At 38.9% G+C, this 17503-nt stretch overlaps 1 protein-coding gene across 2 annotated transcripts in view; it reads left to right on the forward strand.

The window, feature by feature from the left end:
* The window catches only part of SPOCK1 (SPARC (osteonectin), cwcv and kazal like domains proteoglycan 1), a 257009-nt gene that overhangs the window by 154968 nt on the left and 84538 nt on the right, over positions 1 to 17503 (forward strand). Inside the window, exons 1-2 of one of the 2 annotated variants that reach the window (XM_042881788.1) lie at positions 12248 to 12381; positions 16330 to 16462. In XM_042881788.1, coding sequence (XP_042737722.1) covers positions 12308 to 12381; positions 16330 to 16462 — 207 coding nt within the window. In that variant the 5' untranslated portion in view covers positions 12248 to 12307. Of the gene's footprint in view, positions 1 to 12247; positions 12382 to 16329; positions 16463 to 17503 lie in introns of those variants that run through there. The other variant, XM_042881785.1, reaches the window with a different exon arrangement.

A 17503-nucleotide genomic window follows, 5' to 3' on the forward strand; every position in this document is an offset into this window, starting at 1 on the left:
TTTGCTTCTCTGAATATGTCTGGTCAGACATTACTGTTCTGCTTATAAATTTATAATAGAAAGGCAGTGCTGTGCCATTAACTTTTCAGGCAGAAAAGAGTAGTACCTGAAGACACTTTATATAGTGCTTGTACCTCTGGATTTAGACTAGTACTTTAATATATGGCATGGTTGTTCCTGTGAGCATCTTAAATATCTTAAAATGTGGGAAGGGAAAAATCTTTGTATGTCTGTGTAACATTTTACACTTCTTAGAGTTCAACTCATTTTTTAGGGGACTCAAGGAAGGAAACACTATACCATGTATGCCTTGTAATCAGGAGTTCACATCACCAATGCAAAACTCTCTCTAATAATTCAGAAGTTGTTCTTGAATCTCAGAAGCTAAAAAGGAAAGTTCTTTTTTCATTGTGTCCCTTCTTCCTGTTATTCTTCCTCCCCGGAATATGCTATGAAAGTCAGTGCTTAAATTCTCAATGCCAGTATCAAAAGACCAAATTTTGTCACTGAACAAGCCACATCAAGGCTCCTTAACACTAAGAAGAGTTGTTGCTTCAGGACTGTAGCTCTCAGGATTTGGGCTGGGGCAACTGATGGTCTGAAGGCTGTGAATAGGCAGTGCCTGAGACTGCTTATCTTTTATCAAGGGCTTTATATTCACTCTAAGCCACCTAGCTGGCTACAATGTAGAGCCGTCTAAAATAAATAAGTAAATAGAAAATATATCCTGATAGATTGTGTAACATTAATGAAGTGTAATTACCAAGAAACAATTCTGCAGAGCACTGCTCTTAAATTGTTGTGGAAGAGCAGGTGCAGAAAGACTAGCAAGTCTGCAAGTTAGTTAAGTGGGAATTATCAAGCCTCCATTTTGCTATCAATTATTGGATTTATGTCCTCTACTTTAACAATGACATTTTGAAAGTTTCATTGTAAATAAATACATGTTATTTGGTGGCAATTTAAAAAGTCAAAATTTCCAGCAGAATCCAGGCATTTATTTCCTACTTTTATTAGCAAATGGAGGGGGGGAGATGGAATTGACAACTTGTACTGCAGTCACTGTGCAACTGCCAGCTTCATGAAATGAAATACTGCAATTACATTTCTTAGAAGTGCAATACTTATTTTTAATGAACTTGGTGCATCATGAGGTGGATAGGCTCCCTTTGTTCTTGGATTAGTTCTTAATTTTATAGTATTATCTGTACGGATTTTGTTCTCTCAGTTTGCACAGCTAAGCTCCCTGCTGAGGTGTTGGGTTTTTTTTTTCACGTTGGCACATTTTGAGTAAGTGGGAACTGAAATGGGTGTAAAACAAACACAGCTTTTCAGCTGTAAGTATTGAGTAGACATGTTCTAGAGTTTTCTGACAAAATGGTTTTCCTGTCAATTCAAAAGAAGATTTCTGGAACGTACAGAAAGATTTTAAACAAGAAAGTGTCTTAGTTTGGAAATGTAAGTAGGTTGGAGTAGACCTCAAATGTAAAATGTACAAGAGAGATTCAAGCCTTCTTTCTCAGGTAGAAGTGTCTCCTGGTTCTTCTGATAAGTGGCGATTGTTTATGTTTTATAACTTTCCCTCAAAGTCTGTAGCTTTTATTCCTTTCTCTCCATGTTAATTAGAGAAGGGATTCCATCTCATTAGCCTAGGTGAGTGCCCTAGTCACTGGACTGTCAAATTGGTATCTGTCCCTGTCTGACCAAATGAATATTTAATTAATTACACAAAATTAACTCAGTAGCCTGATGATAATGACATTCACCTGAGACCCTGGCTCTGCTGAGTCTGTACTGCTGTTGTTAATGGAAGAGTAAACACAGTCCTCTCCCAAGACTTTCCATTGTACATCCTTGGAGGATTTAGTAAAATCAGACTGATTTAATCAGTACCTCCTATCTTGATGGCATGGCAAACTCATTTTATCTAAAGATTTTCAACAGTCTGTATCATAAAGTTACCCACAAAAGATTTGAGTATTCAATTATCTCTTGTAGCTGGAGAAATGAGACATTGTTTTCTTCTATGGTTATCTCAAGAGACAGAGTGTGGCTTTGCTCCTGGAAAAGCATCCGGAGACATTCTGATTCTTGTTTTCATTACTTAGAAGTGATCTCACATTTCTTCTTTCATATTTTATTTCTACAGTTAGAGATGAAGAAACTGGATTATGACTTCTGAAAAATGAAATTCTTTGCCTGGGTATTCACTGATCTCTGTCAAATGCCAACTATTAAAAATAAATTCCCAGACTCGTTTCTTCCCCATTTTCTCAGATAATATCTTTTGTAAGTTGACATTGCAGAGCAGGCATTCCCAATAGCTCACAATTTGCCTTTTCTTTATTTTCCTTGGTGGGGGCTTGGTGGGTTGGGGTTTTTTTTTTTCAGAATTAACTTTGCATACTGACAAATAGGTAATTTCTATCATTACCTCTCTTCTTACTTTTCTGAGAAAAGCAAATGCTTCAGAGCATTAAAAGGAGCTGCTGCTCCGCCTGCAACATCCACGAAAAAAAGGTCTCACAAATCTTGTGAATGCCTGGGATTGTGATCACTCTAAGAACTGTTTTTGTTTCCAAATTGCCTTAATGGTACAAAGTGAAAGTCGCCTGGTTTTGTTCTGAAATTGCATTTAAACTGTCACTGATGGAGATGGCAGCCTTAAAATTTCAGGTGATTTTTCTCCTGTTTCACTTCGCAATGACTTTGAGTCTTCCAACAGCAAAAAACTCAAAAGGCTGCAAAAATACAAAGTGTGATGTAATCTTTTTTCGTTACATCAATTTATTCGTATTCTTTCTTGGTGAGAAACTTTATTCTGGTCTCTTCACAAATTTGGATTTTTTTAGCATTTTTTAATCTTAATAGAAAGACTAAACCTTGAAGAAAATCTTCAATAAACAAAAAGGTTCACTCCAATTGATACAAGCTTCTTTTTTCTTAGTTAATCTTGAAACTTTTAAGCTTGAGTTGGAGTTTTCTTTTTTAACATCTTCTGGTGGGAGAAAGGCTCTTTCAAACCCTCAATTACTTGGCAGTAGCACACTATACATTATGCCTCAAAAACTACCTTGTCTGCACCATGCCCTGTTATTGCATGCCTTGTTATGGCTTATGCTAGTATTATTCATCTGTTTGTATGCAGTTACTAAAGAGAATTGTGTCTTCCAAGGGTATAAAGTTAATAAGAACCGTGCACGTGCTAGTTCTGTTATTGTAACTCAATAATAAAGCATAATGTAAGATTTTTCTTCCCTTGTTTAAAGAGTGAAGAAGCCAGGAGAAGACAGTTAGTTAAAAAAGAGTTTAAAGTGCCATTAGGAAAACAAACCTTTCAGCATAGCATCCAGTCTTTTGCCTCAGATGGTGGCTTCCTGAAGTACAGGAAGCTTGTGTGTCCCTTGCTTTTTCTTTCCTCTTCTTTGTACATTCTTTCTTTGTACTTTGTTGGCATTTAAATTGATGGTCCATGTTGAACAGAAAGGACATGTTGGAGTTTCGTTATATAAATTAGTCTGTCCATTCTTTGTTGCTGTATGTTGAAATGCTGTGTGCCATTATTCTGTGTAGTCATCTGGATTTAAATCTCTCTCAAGTCCTTTGACAGACTTTTCTAGTCTTAGCTGATCCAGTTTACCTGAAACCCAAGGGTGCCAAATTGAATTACACCATGGTCATTCCCACTTAGGACATCATCCATAGTTAATTTCTTGAGCTGCTGTGTTTTATCTGTGTATAAATTTTTCATTTGCAACAATATTTTAGCTTAGCAAAGAAAGAGCTCAGACGTCTGAGAGTGTTTTAATTAGTTCCTTTGTTATTTCAGAAATTTTTGCTTTACTTTTTAACCAGCTGCCTGTAGAACCGAAGTTCACCATCCTTTCAGAAACTCGTATTCCAGTTTTTGGTGAAACAATGAGAGTTATTCATTTCATAACAAGTTTCACCCACTAAATTGAATTGAAATTGACTAAAAAATACAGAAGTTGATGTGAGAAGAACAATTCCATGCTTAGCTTTGACATAGTGAGCTTCTGATGTGGACAAGACACTCCTGAGAAGAAATGATAATAATAGGAAAAATAGATGGAAGAATAAACCAGAGGGAGCCTACAGAGCTTCTCAGACTTCCCAGGTAGAAGTCTGATAAGGCAGAAAGATAAGAAGACTGGATTCTGAGAGGCAAAGCATCAAAATGACACTGAGAGACCACCTAGAGAGAATATAATACTTAATACGATACTCCCTAGCAGAGATGGAAAGAATAGTTAAGAGTTAAGTGAAGAAATAACTTCTTCACTGAGGGACCTAATTTCTGAGGTTTAGTGAGGCAGAAGGAAGTTTCAGAGCTATGAGTGGAAAAGTGGAAGGAAAAGGAGATCAGCTGGGAGGAGGTCAGAGCAGGGTAGTTAGGCTGAAGGACTGGAATAAAAATAGTTAAAAGAGTTAGTAGGAAAGAGCACCACCATTGTTAACAATTTTATAAAATTCTCCTGAAACAAGTCGGCCAAATCTTGAGAAAATAGGGCTGGAGGATTGAGACAGAGGGCACGAGGCAGAAGGCAAATGACAGCCAGGAGATGTTGAAAGAATGAAAGTGCTTTATGAGGAAATGCAAGAACACTGGGGGAAAAAAGTACTACCAAAAAATATGAGTGCAATACCTAGCTTTCTACCAGGGCAGCACAGAAAATAGTGGGAAGAAAGAACAAGAACAGGGTACAAGGGTTCAGTAGTTAGTAGGAGGACAGTGGAGATAGGCTGTTGTGAAATCTATCTGGGTGCTCAGAAAAAGAGTTTAGTACAGAAGGAAATGTGCTCAGGAGCAGCCATTTCTTATGAAGACTGTTAATTCAGGATTAAACCAAATGAACTGATAGAGGTGAAGAAATGTGGATCCTTGCTCAGTCCACTGGTCTCTCAAAAGCTGTCACAAAGAATGGATGGGGACAAAATCAGAATGGAAAGGACACAGACGTGTGTTGGATCACAGCAAGATAAACAAAGGGAAATAAGTGCTGAAGTGAAATTCAGAAGGGAAGGAATGATTCAAAGTAAGGTGGCATATTTCCAGCCAACAACATAATCCGCACTAAATCGATTCCTCCTAAATAAATTAGCAACAAATATTTAAATCTTTTTAAATTTTTGTACAAAACCCATATAAGTACCAGGTAATGTAATGCTGTATATCTAATTATATCACTGTTTGAGACTCAGATGATATAGCTTGCTTTTGAGAAATCTGCTATAAAATGCTGAAACTTTCATGGGTAAATATATGTCTAAATTGCAACTTAATGACAGCCTGAGCCTCCATGGAGTTCCATACAGGAGTTCCATACAGAAACCTTTGGAGCTAAATATTTGAGGAACATGGAAAGGATGGATGGTTGTAATGCATGGTTGATAGGCTTCATGGTTTAAGGTCACAGTAAAGAGAAACATTAATAACTCAGTGGAAGTAGCTCATGAAATGTGTATCTTGCAGTTTCTGCAAGTATGTCGATTGTGTTCATCTTCAAATTTCACCTAAAGGTGTGTTTTGGCACGTGCTGTCCCTAGACTGGATCATGTGCATTCAGTTAGTATCATAAATTAATATGATTATGTAAATTCTCTCTATTGGTTTGGGAGTTTCCTGAAGCTCTAGTCGCCTTTCATTAAGATACAGTCTGATATAAGATGGGTAATGTTCTTGATGGCCTCATTTGAGAAGCTGGGAATGATGTAGATATTATGAGCTCAATCTCCACCATCAAAGAACCAGACGGACAGCGCTGAATACGTTGAGAAATTCATCAGAATGTTTAGACATTCATAGTACAGAGCTCTGCAAATCCGCAGTGCTGAATAAGCAACAGGAGCATTAGCCTATTTAGATGCTAAGAAGGATGGGATTTTAAAATTACCCAGCTCCTTATAATATTTATAACTGGTTTGGTTAGCATACATTTCACTAACATTCATTTTATTCTGGCATAGGAAACTGCATTCTGATGATTTTCCGAACCGACCTTGAATAGTGGATTTTGACTACACTCTGGAGGTGGCTTTGGGATTGATTTTTTTTTTTCTAATTGGCTGTTGTTTGACAGGCCAATTCTATTCAAAAACCATATATGAAATATTAGGTAATGTATGCTAATTGTAAAAATCCTCAAGAGTTTAATCTGCTGTAGGCTTCTTGTGAATTTAATAACCCTTTCTCATAATAAAATGTGTCAGAAGGGGCAAATATTTTGCTAGCACAGCTTGTAACTGATTGTTTGTTACACTGTTAGCAAGTATTCACACAACAGAAGTACAATGCAGTCATTTTTAAAAAGAAACATTTGGTTTAGTGCCTTAAGGGCAAAGAATATTACTATATTTTTAAAATGCATTTGCTTTCTCATCCCTACCAGCAACATGTCAATTTTGGTGAGGACTGCATGTTATTCGCCTTAGGAAAAGCAAAATCAACATAATGAAGCAGAACACAGCTGAGCTGTCTAAAGATGCTTGGATTGGAGGTGGGGGCGTCGGGGAGAATGTCATTGATTTTCCCCCTATAGTTGCAAAGCGACAACAAGGTTTTGGAACCTTTATGATTCAGGAAAGAGAAGAAAAAAAAAAAAGAAACCCACCACTTCAGCCTCTTTGGGCAGTAGGACTCTTTGATGTGTAGGTATATGTTGCCTGCGATTGATATGCTACTATTGCTAGAAAATAAAGCCAGGTCATAAACTGTCCTGAAAGACAGAGCTGATACAGATCCTGTGATGGGTCTGCCACCTATTTCAGCCCACTTGTTTGTCCCAAAGTTTCATTCTGCCAACTAGCAATGTCTGCAGGGATGTGAGATGTTGGGGTTTGGTGAGGTTAGACTTTTTGGTCACCTGCACTTGGCCGAGAAAGAGGTGGGTGTTAAAGCCTGTGTGTCCAGGATCTCCGGCACATTCAGCAGTCAAATGCTGCCAAGAAATATGCCATGAATTTTGGCCTTCCTAAGTAACTTGCACCTTTCTGCTTGCCCACCATTGTAACTTGAAATATGAGCAGTGGGAGAGAAATGGTGGAAAGTGACTGCTCTTCAGATTTGGTGAAAACAATGTTGAAGGTGTCTAATTGAATGAAGTATGACATAGTGAGGAAGGATTAGCTTTCTTTCCCTACCAAATGTGACAGCTAAGATTAATCTCACATGCCATCAGCAATTCAGCTCCCTGGCTGATCTTGGCAAGATCCACCAGCAGAAGGAGGCAGACTTGATCAATACAATATTTTAATATCAAAATAATCACATATTGGGCAGAAAAAAGGTACTGCATCCTCTTAGAAAGTGTTCTTTTCTAGTAGCAGGGAAGAAAACTGACATAGGCTGTCAAAGAAGAAAGTCAGTGCCAACAGAGATACCAAATCTGCTGCATGCTTCAACTCTAAGCACACTGTGCAAAGTACCATGGCTACAGACAGCGTGCAGAATCCAGGGTTCAGAAATGGCTGCTAAAGATTCCTACTAAGGAGTGGTAGAGAAGATTCCGGCTTTAATTATGAACTTCTTGCTATGTCCTTTCCTCCTCTGGAATTCAAGGCACTTCATTATATTTTTGCATAGTTTGGTGTCAGAAAATCCTTTTAATGTTAGCATAAAAATAACGATGAAAAGGAAAATAATTCTCTTATGAAAATTCATGAGAACAGAGGCAGAGTTTAGAAGCTGTGTTACTTGTTCCAGAGACCAAAATGACTTTAAAAACACCGGGATTTTATGTTTGTTTGGATTTCTTGTTTTGGTTCTGTTCCTTTGAGTGCCTTGCCAGCTTCCATATCTGTGCAGCTGTAGAACATATGAATTAGGCAAAAAGTTGCAAATCATTAAAAATTGAGATTAAAAATGAAATTGCCTGTAGACCAAATAATCTGTTAGCCGAGAAGGCAGGGGACTTTTTAAACACTATTTTTATGTATTAAAGTGCTTAAAGGCAGAAATCCACATACATTTCTAATGACCTTAATAACTGCTTAATCTCACAATTTTTAGTCCAGGAACAAGTAAGGCCATGTACTAACACCCCACAAGGATGCAAGTACTGACCAATGATACTGTGCAGAACCAGCTGTCTTGGCCTTTTAACACTGTCCCTATTTAAATGCCCCATTAAAGCTGTCTAGACACAGACCTTGCTGCTGTTTGAAGGACCTTGCTCTAGCAGTTGCAGACAGGAGGGTTCTCACAGATCCAGTGACAGCGTTGCATACAGCAGTCAGCCTAACGGGCTGCAGTTTTTCTGGCCTTTTTGGACCTCTGAATCTATGTCAGCCTTTCCAAATTTTCTGATCCTTTAATAACTGCCAAAAATAAAATTTCCTTCATCTTGCAGAACCAATAACCTTGAGCACCCTGGGCTGCAAGACCCTTTGATCTCTTTCAAGAGTGGGTTGCTCACTGGGTCTGGAAGGATGCATGAAAAAATCTTCAGGGTTTTTCACCTGCGAAACACATCAGGACCTTTTCTTGTAAAATGTCTTGCTATAACAAAACGGTCATCGCTCCCTATATCTAGCTGATATGTTCCTCCCAATGCATTGCTTCCCCTGTGCTTAATTTTGTGCTGCTTTCTTACTCGTGGTTAGAGTAAAAGCTTGACTCTTCCTTATATCTTCTTGAATTATTATTCTTCTTCCTCTGGAAATATCTGTTTTGCATTTCATCAGAATGATGCTTCACCTACAGATACACTTTCACCTCAACAGATGGGATTTTCCTTTTCACTCTTCCCTAAACTTTTCATCTCCAGTTCTATCTTCCAAGTACAGCCTGCTGTCTGAGAAAGTCCTATGGCTCCTGATGCTCTCCAGCAATGGACAGAGTTAATTCCTGATATAATCTCATTGCTGTCACTGTTTGAAAGCACAGGAAGCAAGTGGGGAGTCAGTGTTCTCTCTCCTCCTGTTTACTGCAAAAGAAAGTTTCACATAAACCTCGTTCTGCTTTGCCAGAAAGGCACTCAGGTCACCACCAACCCATTAAGAATCTTCACACATCTCCCAAGGAAACACACATGTCTGGGAGATACAAAGGCAGCAAGAAAAAGTAATCAAGAGCTTTAGTACAATCAGATAGAAATTATTTCTTTGAATGATGAAATCAAGGAAAGCAGTAGCCTCTAAGTCCAACAGGATGACAGTGAAAAGCCAAGGCAGCCCTGTATGTTGTAATTATTTCTATATGAAAGTAAGTGCAAGTGCCAAGTAGAAAAATGACTCTATGCATATGTCCATTCTCATTTTACACTGTTTGTATTAAATAAGGAGATTACGTCTAATTCAAAAGCTTAGTGACTTTTTTTTTTTTCAGGGTAATGTGTGTAGCTTGCTTTATTTGCATATGTTGAATACAAGGGGAATTTGGTTGTGGCTCGGGGTATATACCGATCATGTACAAAAATATAAAAGCTGCAGAAATGAGGCCAAACTCTTGGCTCCAATAAGCAGAACACAAAAATGATACAAAGAGGAAGAGAGCATTGCCATTTAAGCTAGCAAATTTCAGCCCTGTCATTCTTTTCCTCAAGAACAAGAGAAACAGCTTATACAAAGGAAAGGCAAAATAACCAGACACTACAGGGTTTATCTTTACTGTGATAAACCTCCTTCAGGAAGACAAGAACAAACTGCACAAGGCATAGGGAAGGTACAGGCAGTACACTCTTTCAACAGTGAATTGCTCAAGCTTCAGGAAGCCATGTGAGTGTGCTCTGTTAGAGCTTCTGCCAGCTTCTCAGAAAGCACAAATACTTGGCACTGAAATTTTTAATTCTATTACAGTGCGTGGCTGTATGTGATGTATGGCATCATTGTATGGCATGAATGCCGTTGACTGGAGATGAGGCCTGAAAAGAAAGAAAGATAAAGTGAATCCAGATTCTGAGAACCGTCTCCATGGCCATTACTCCTGGTCACACAAAGGTTGTGTGGAGAATCACAGAATCATAGAATGGCCTGGGTTGAACAAGACCACAATGATCACCTAGTTTCAACCCCCTTCGATGTGCAGGGTTGCCAACCACCAGACCAGGCTGCCCAGAGCCACATCCATCCTGGCCTTGAATGCTTCCAGAGATGGGCATCCACATGCATTACACTTGTGATAAACTGGCACTCCATGTAGATGTCCAGTGGCAATTTCATGAAACATCCAGTAATTCCTGTTAATCACCATGATATAATTGGATTTTGTTCAGTTGATATTTTCTAATTAAGGCCTTTTTAGTAAAAAAAAAAAATTCTGGACCAGCGCAGTATCATTCAGATAGGAACAGAAATAATTAGCTGTATTACTGTAGGAAGCAGAAACAGAGAGAGGTGAGTGTCGTGGGTAATGTGGACATGTATTGAGCCAAATTCTTTGCTTGTGTAGGATCACTGAAACAGTGACTTCAAGAATCAGTAGAGACAGTACCAATCTCTCTATTTCGTTTACCTGACACTTTCTTTTAGAAGAAATTGTGTAACTTGTTTATTTTTACTTGAGAAATTTTACACTATTTGCAGCTGACCTTTAAAAATTCATTTAACAAAAACTCCTTTGTGTAAAGAAGTGTCTTTCTCTTGTCCAATAAAATTACTAAGTACATTCTAAAGTCCAAAGGAAGAACTTTTTACCTACTGTCTGCTTCCTCCCAAAACTTTGGCAGCACTTTCAAAATAAAACCCTGCCAGCCCATGCTCAAAGGAGCCTGACTTAAGTGGACTAAAATCGTCACTGCTAACTAACTGCTAATATGTTGCACATGCCTTTGGGAATAGCCAGTCTTGAACAGGAGTAACATAGCCTTAATCTTGCAAATTTGGGGGTGAGGGAAAGAAAAGTAAATTTCGTAGATTTTGTAAATAATCTCCATTTTAAACTTTATATTTGTATGAAAAATACGAGAGAAGAAATATAGCTACGATGGTAGGCATTCTGGATGAAAAGCATGAAATCTACTGCATTTTATTTCTTTATTAATATTAAAGTTCATTGACAGCTGGAATTGAATTTGCACTTGGAAGATCAAATGTAATTACATAAAAGCACAGAATCGGTCTTGCTTGTATAATCTGTTGATATTTTGGCTGTTTTTAGCTGGCAGTGAAATGACACATTTATTGAAGCAAAAAAATTGATATACTTTGCCATATTAAATTTTCTGATTTTTTTCTGACTTACTGTCATTAGTTTATGTAGCTAAAATATGCAGCTTACTAAAACACAATATGTTCATTTCCTCTTAAAAGCTTTTGTCTCGAAGTTAAAAGCTGATATTCTAAATTGAGATATTCCGTATCAAATCTATAAGGCGCTACCTTTAACTTCATGTCTTTATACATTGCATAGTTATATCATGCAATATCCAGCACACCTATAGTCCATCAACAGGAGAGATGAGATCCAGAACAGGGCTAAGACGACATTGCCTTCTCAAATAAATGATTCTAAGTCTATCAATTCATTCAGTAAATGATAAGAAAATGAACTTTGTGCAATAATTTGAAGGGTGGGGTGAAAATCTGCTTACTTCTTACACCTTTTGCTCAACTGCATATATATCCATACTCCATGGATACATGCATATCTCCATACTGCAGATGATGCTGTTTGTTGATCCCTTTCAATTGAACACAAGGCTGAGTGTGATCTTAAAAGACAAAATATTCCCCATAAAAATTTTACACCAAAAAGTTTTTAAATTTTCCCTGCATCATCAAAGGCAAATAAACTTAAGAATATTTGCCTAATACCTATCTAAAATGCAAAAGCATTTTGCAAAAGTTTTCACACAAAATATCATTGTTGAGCAACAGCCTCCATTTTGGTCTTGGCCTGCCAATGGGCTTTTCGTATATACACACACTAAGAACCATTACAAGCAAAAACGAGAACCACAAGCAGCACTGTTGGGCAGGAATTACACTTTTTTTGTTATTATTATTATTTTCAAAACTATAACCATAAAGCGCAACGTTTTGGTCGTTCAATTAGACAAACTTCTGCCAAATGGAAGGCAGAGCTCAAACCCTGCTGGCAGGCTGTCCCAGCAGCAAGAGCTGCAGAGCCGCTGCTGTATGCCAGGTGTGATGGGGCTCCGGGATTAGCAGGGCTGCCAGCTGCACACTTCAGCTCTAATTGGGGCTTGGCTTCTGGCTCCCCAGGCACACCTGGAAGCAATAAACTCTGGGTGGAGTCAAAGTTTCTGGTCTTTTCTGCAACAGAAGTTTGAGATAGGAAGAGTAGTGCTGGGGTGTAGGTCTGTGGCATAGGGGAGCATGGGGTGGAATGAGTGTGTCTGGAAATCTTGCTGCACGTTTCATCTTCCTCCATGAGGTTCCCCTACGTTTTCACAGCACGTGGTAAGTATTATGTCTGTATGGTGAGTAATGGAGCTGAGTCAATCTGTGTTTTCCTTGTGCTAAAGCGTGAGTGTTTTCAGATGCTAAAACTTCTTTATGCAGTGAAATTTTTAGATATTAAGTTCTGTAGGCTTAACTGCACCTTAAATCTTACATTTTTCAGTTCATCAGCCTGAAAAGTGAAGGCGGCCAGTGTTTTTCTGTTCATATTAAAGCTCAGGCAGTCCCATATACCTCCTAGAGTATGAAATACGTTTGGTTTAGTTGTTTTTATAAACGTGGTGGACTTTTGCCCTCGATTTGTTCTCTCTGCATAGTGGTTACTTTCCAGTGATTTGTAGTGGATCCTTTCAACTCTGAGTCATGAAGCAGGATTAAAGTTGGTTGTCAGGAAAAAACAAACAACCAGGGTTTAATTTGTTTTGGCCTGCCTTGCTCCTGACATATTTACTCTAAAACAAGATGATTAGCATAGCAAAACATGCTCCAGGAGTGTGTGAATGTGCCCTTCCATTGAGAAGGGATTTGCATGCTGTCTGCGTGTGGCAGCCAACATTCTTGTCTAGGTTTTAATTTGTTTGTTTGGATGTTTGATGTGTTGTTAGGGGTTAGAGGCTAGAACAGCTTCCAGAACTCTTATCTTGCCTCTCAAAATGGCACTCCAGGGAAAAAAAAAAAGTTTACTTTTTTGGGGAAAAAAATGACCCTTTCTTGGATGTGACTGCTTACCTGTGTTTTTGGTATTGAAGGCAAGGAGGGAGATCTGGGCATCCACTGAAAACTTTCAACTATTTCTCACTCAACCAAGCTGAAAAAAACAATTTGTGGCTTTCTTCAAATGCAGTGATGTTTTGTGCTGATGTTTTTGGCAGAGCTGTAGTTTTAAAAGGATAAGGTTATTTTTGAAACCAAAATTGTTTCTTGAAACCAAAATGGCCACTGAGCTGCACTGCCAGCTAAATCACAAGCCCAGGTGGTAGCAATCATTGCAGATTTCTTGCAGTAATCCCTTGCTTCTGAACTTGCTAACTTGAATTTTTTTCCTTTGGAAAGAACAAAATGCTTTGGGACATACTGCACTGTGAATTCTTCCTGTTATTAAGTACTCCCCTGTTTTGAGAGAGTAAGTTTCCCCTTAATATCAAAAAATGAGTCTGATGATGAAATGGGGACGAGCAGTGCTGTGCCCATCCAGCTCTGTAAATGAAATGCTTTGAGTACAGGTGAAACCATTCTGGTTAGGGGATGTGAGTAGGTTAAGCTGTCACTTGCATGGTTCACCATTGACTTCAGGAACAGACTTTAGTCCTGAGGCTGTGTTTGTTCTCTTTATTTTCAGTAAAATGGTGTAAAAGGCCAGACTTCATTATCTGCTGAAATAACATGAACTGGACAGCCTTTAATTATTTTATTTCTTTAAGTGAGGATGGAAGAGTGGAAAACATGACTGGCTCTCTAAAAATCTTGTAGTAAACAGTGGCTTTGTAGTACCAAGGTTGAAGTGGCCAAAACAGAAGCAGGGAAGTGGAGGCTATAGTTCTGTGCAAGTCAGGCTGAGCTTCCTGGTGAAGGCATTTCTGTGAAGGGTATAAGGGACATACCTTGGTCCACAAATACTGTGTGATGTATTTTAGGCTTGTCTAACAAATCACAAGACCTTGAGGCTTTTGAGTGACATCAGTCTAGTTAAGGACTTCAGTCAGCATTTAATTTTGATCAGGTGCTTGTTAGTACAGTCACTCATCTTCAGCCTGAATGTTTTGTGGTTGATGGCTTTGCGAAATTGTAGCAGAAATGCTAAGCCACAGCCTGAAGCAGTGATTGAGCAGCTGGTGGGAAGGCAGGGCCAGCCCAGGGGAGCTCAGGTGCATGCAATGCGGCTGAGTGACTGGAAGGGATGGAGCCCGGATCCACCCCTTCCCAGCCCTCATTTAAGGGTTGGCAGTGGAGGTGAAGGTATCTCCCTGGAGGTCCCTGTGCACCTGAGGCCTTCCACAGGTAAGTAGTTTTTCTTCTTTGGTTTCTGTGTCTATGGCTGCTGTCTACGTTTGCTGCAGCCTAGGATTGTGCCATCCCAGTAGGATGGCTGTGCTTTCCATCATAAAGCCTGGCTGGATGTGGCTCTGGGCAGCCTTGTCTGGTGATTGGCAACCCTGCACATAGCAGGGCTGTTGAAACTAGATGATCCTTTTCAACCCAGGCCATTCTATGATTACAGCATTATACAATGTTTCAAGTTTAGCATTTCTTAACTGTTTTTCTGTGACCTAAAATTTTATGTAAAATTGCTCAAAAGACAGACAAGACTTTTCTTCTGAGATCATGGCAAAGGCTCCAAAGGGAGAGCAGCACTTCTGTGTCCTGTGTCTCCATTGGTCGTTCATCAGTGTCCCTTACTACATCCAAACTTACATTGACTCTTAGTAAAAGAACACTGTTGGGGGTCAGGGGACTATGGAGAAGTCAGAAAAATTCAAGATGTGGTTTGTACAGCCCCAGCACCACAGAGAATGTATCTGCTGAGTTTCAGAGCTAAGCAACCCCGTATCTGTGGTGTTCAGCATGTGGTGCGCTGGTAACCTAGCAAGGCAGAATGCATCTGAAGGAAGGATGCTGCTCTGCGGATTAAGAAAACTTCTTCAAAATAACAGGGGAATTCAGTCTTTAATACTTTGCTTCTATTTTCATAGTTTGTGATATCATGATTGGATTCCTTCTGTGGACATAATCTTCTTTACAGATCTAGTCATCTCTGAGACAAAGGTTAGACTGGGAGAAAACTTGAACCCAGATGAAAGAATAGAATTTTCATTATTTTAGCAACTGAATGTGTCATTACATCAGTCAGTATTGTGTTGCAAATTGCAAGCTGTAGTGAAATTGCTTTAAAATATCCGTGTTTATTTTTCTAAAGCTGTGATAAGGTTGTTCAGCAGTGCATTGGAATAGATTTCTAGCTGAATCACTGTATCATATTGTTTTTTAACTGTAGTATGGGAACAGATGGCCGTTATTTTTCTTAAGTCTCCAGCAAAGTTGATGTGATGCTTTCCCTTTCCTTGTAAATTTTTATCAAGTGAGAGACAAATGCTCGTGGCCTAAACGTATCTGTACTGTAACTTTGGCTTGTGGTTTATGAAGTGAACTTTGAATCAGCTTACAGCAGTATGCTGATGATAATTAGTAAATGTTGCATCAGCCAAGTAGTTCGTTAATATAGGAAAATGAGCCATTAATCAGAATCAATTCCAAGTGGTTTGCTGTAAGTTTCCAAAGCAGATGTCATTTCATACTCATTTTTAATGTAATAATTAAGTTCATTGTGGAACAAATGCTTGTGTAGTTGGAGATGCTGTCACTCTGGTGCTCCTGGTGGCACTGCCATTGGTCTGAGCATAGCAGCTGTACAGAAGTTGGAATGTTAAGAATGCTACTACATGTACAAAGTTATTTGATTTCTATCTGTCTGTAAATTTTTATTACCCTAATGTAATCTTTTTTGAAGCAATTTTGCTCTCAAATTGTTGCAGCCTGCTTTTAATCTGAACTCAACCTTAACAATAATTTATTTTCATAATGCTTTTAATAACTTTCTGTTCCCTGAAGAGGAGAAGTGTTAGGCGTCTATGGAGCTGCCTGGCCATAAGTTACAGGCTTGAATTTGGCAGCTCAATGAAGGTGCTGCCTTCTTCAGCAATTCTTGTGTGGTTTAACAAAATGCTATCAGAATGAACCTGCCAAGCACTGTTAGTCTAATAGTGGATAATAATTTATGACTTTTAGATTGTCTGCAAGAATATGCTGTGTTTTAGAAGCATTGTTAGGAGCTATATTTAATTCACTTGCTTTAAATGAATGCTGTGTTGAAAACCAGGCTGTGCTTTCTTCAGAGAATTCTTCTGTTTCACACAAGCGTGTTCAAAAAACCTGATGTCTCTTGCTTTACAGCATTCGACAAAAGAAAGGGAACTTAGCTCAGAAGCACTGGGCTGGACCAGCTAACATGGTGAAATGCAAGCCATGCCCCACTGTGCATGCCAGCCCTGTCTGCGGCTCCGATGGACATACGTACACTACCAAGGTAAGTTCTGCTTGTGCCTTGCAGACCTTTTAGCTGTGGATGGAATATAAAGATGTGATAGTTATAGCCAACAGGCAGCGTTAAATTAGAGTCTGCTTCAGCTCTTTCTTGTGTAAAAAGTGCTGATAAATTGACATTTTCTTACACATCTGACAAACGTCAGATTGGAATGACAACCCAGGATTTTATGGCTGTCATGATTCGTGTCTCTCAAAATAGTTTGTTCTTGCTAGTGAAGTAGAACGCTTCCAATAACACAACAACACAACAAATTTGTTTGTCCAAAATGTGTTGCTCACTCAAGGTTTCAGGGTATTTCTTGTTTTACGTTTGGTCCTCAACTGTTAAAACAACGTGGCAGTGTCATTGCTCTGTGATGGGCAGTTCTCCTTGGTTTTATTTGTTTCTCAGACTGTGTTGTTAACATATAGCAATTTGTTTACATCTTTTAACGCTCTTGTGTGCCAGATGCAGTGTATATGGTACTATAAAAAAGAAAATTCCCATAACCCAGCAGGGATAAATTGGCTCATTGTTATACTAAAAATATGAGCACCTTAGGGCTTGATTCAATAAAAGAAACTGTCTTCACAGTCATTCAGCAGTCCAGATCTCTTATTATCAAATAAAGCCTTCCATGTCTTAGATGCATGTTCCATAAACAGTGCTTCAGGCGTTGGAAGTCATGTTTAGGGAGTGCCTCTAAAGTGTTCTTCTCTTTCTACATCCAAGGTAAAATGACAGTCAGTAAAACTTCCCTTTAAAATCCAAACAGAGCCTCTGAAATATCCAGGGAAACGAAAAGATCAAGGGGGGAGAACTGACTGCTGTGACACAGGCAAGGTGGTGCACTGTTATGCTCCATTCTCAGTTGGGCAGCTTGAGACTTCATCCACTAACAGATGCCGATATTAAAATGCTGCCACAGCTAATTCATTTAAGGCTGTCTCCTGTTCTGGCTGAAGGATTTGCATAGCCAAAGCAGCAAATCAGCAGAAATTTTCTTGCACATACAGTGTCCATTAAATGATTCTAAGTTGC

This window comes from Lagopus leucura, unplaced genomic scaffold, assembly GCF_019238085.1.
Source record: "Lagopus leucura isolate 7727_CA_CO unplaced genomic scaffold, USGS_WTPT01 Super-Scaffold_100030, whole genome shotgun sequence".
NCBI classification, from domain to species: domain Eukaryota; kingdom Metazoa; phylum Chordata; class Aves; order Galliformes; family Phasianidae; genus Lagopus; species Lagopus leucura.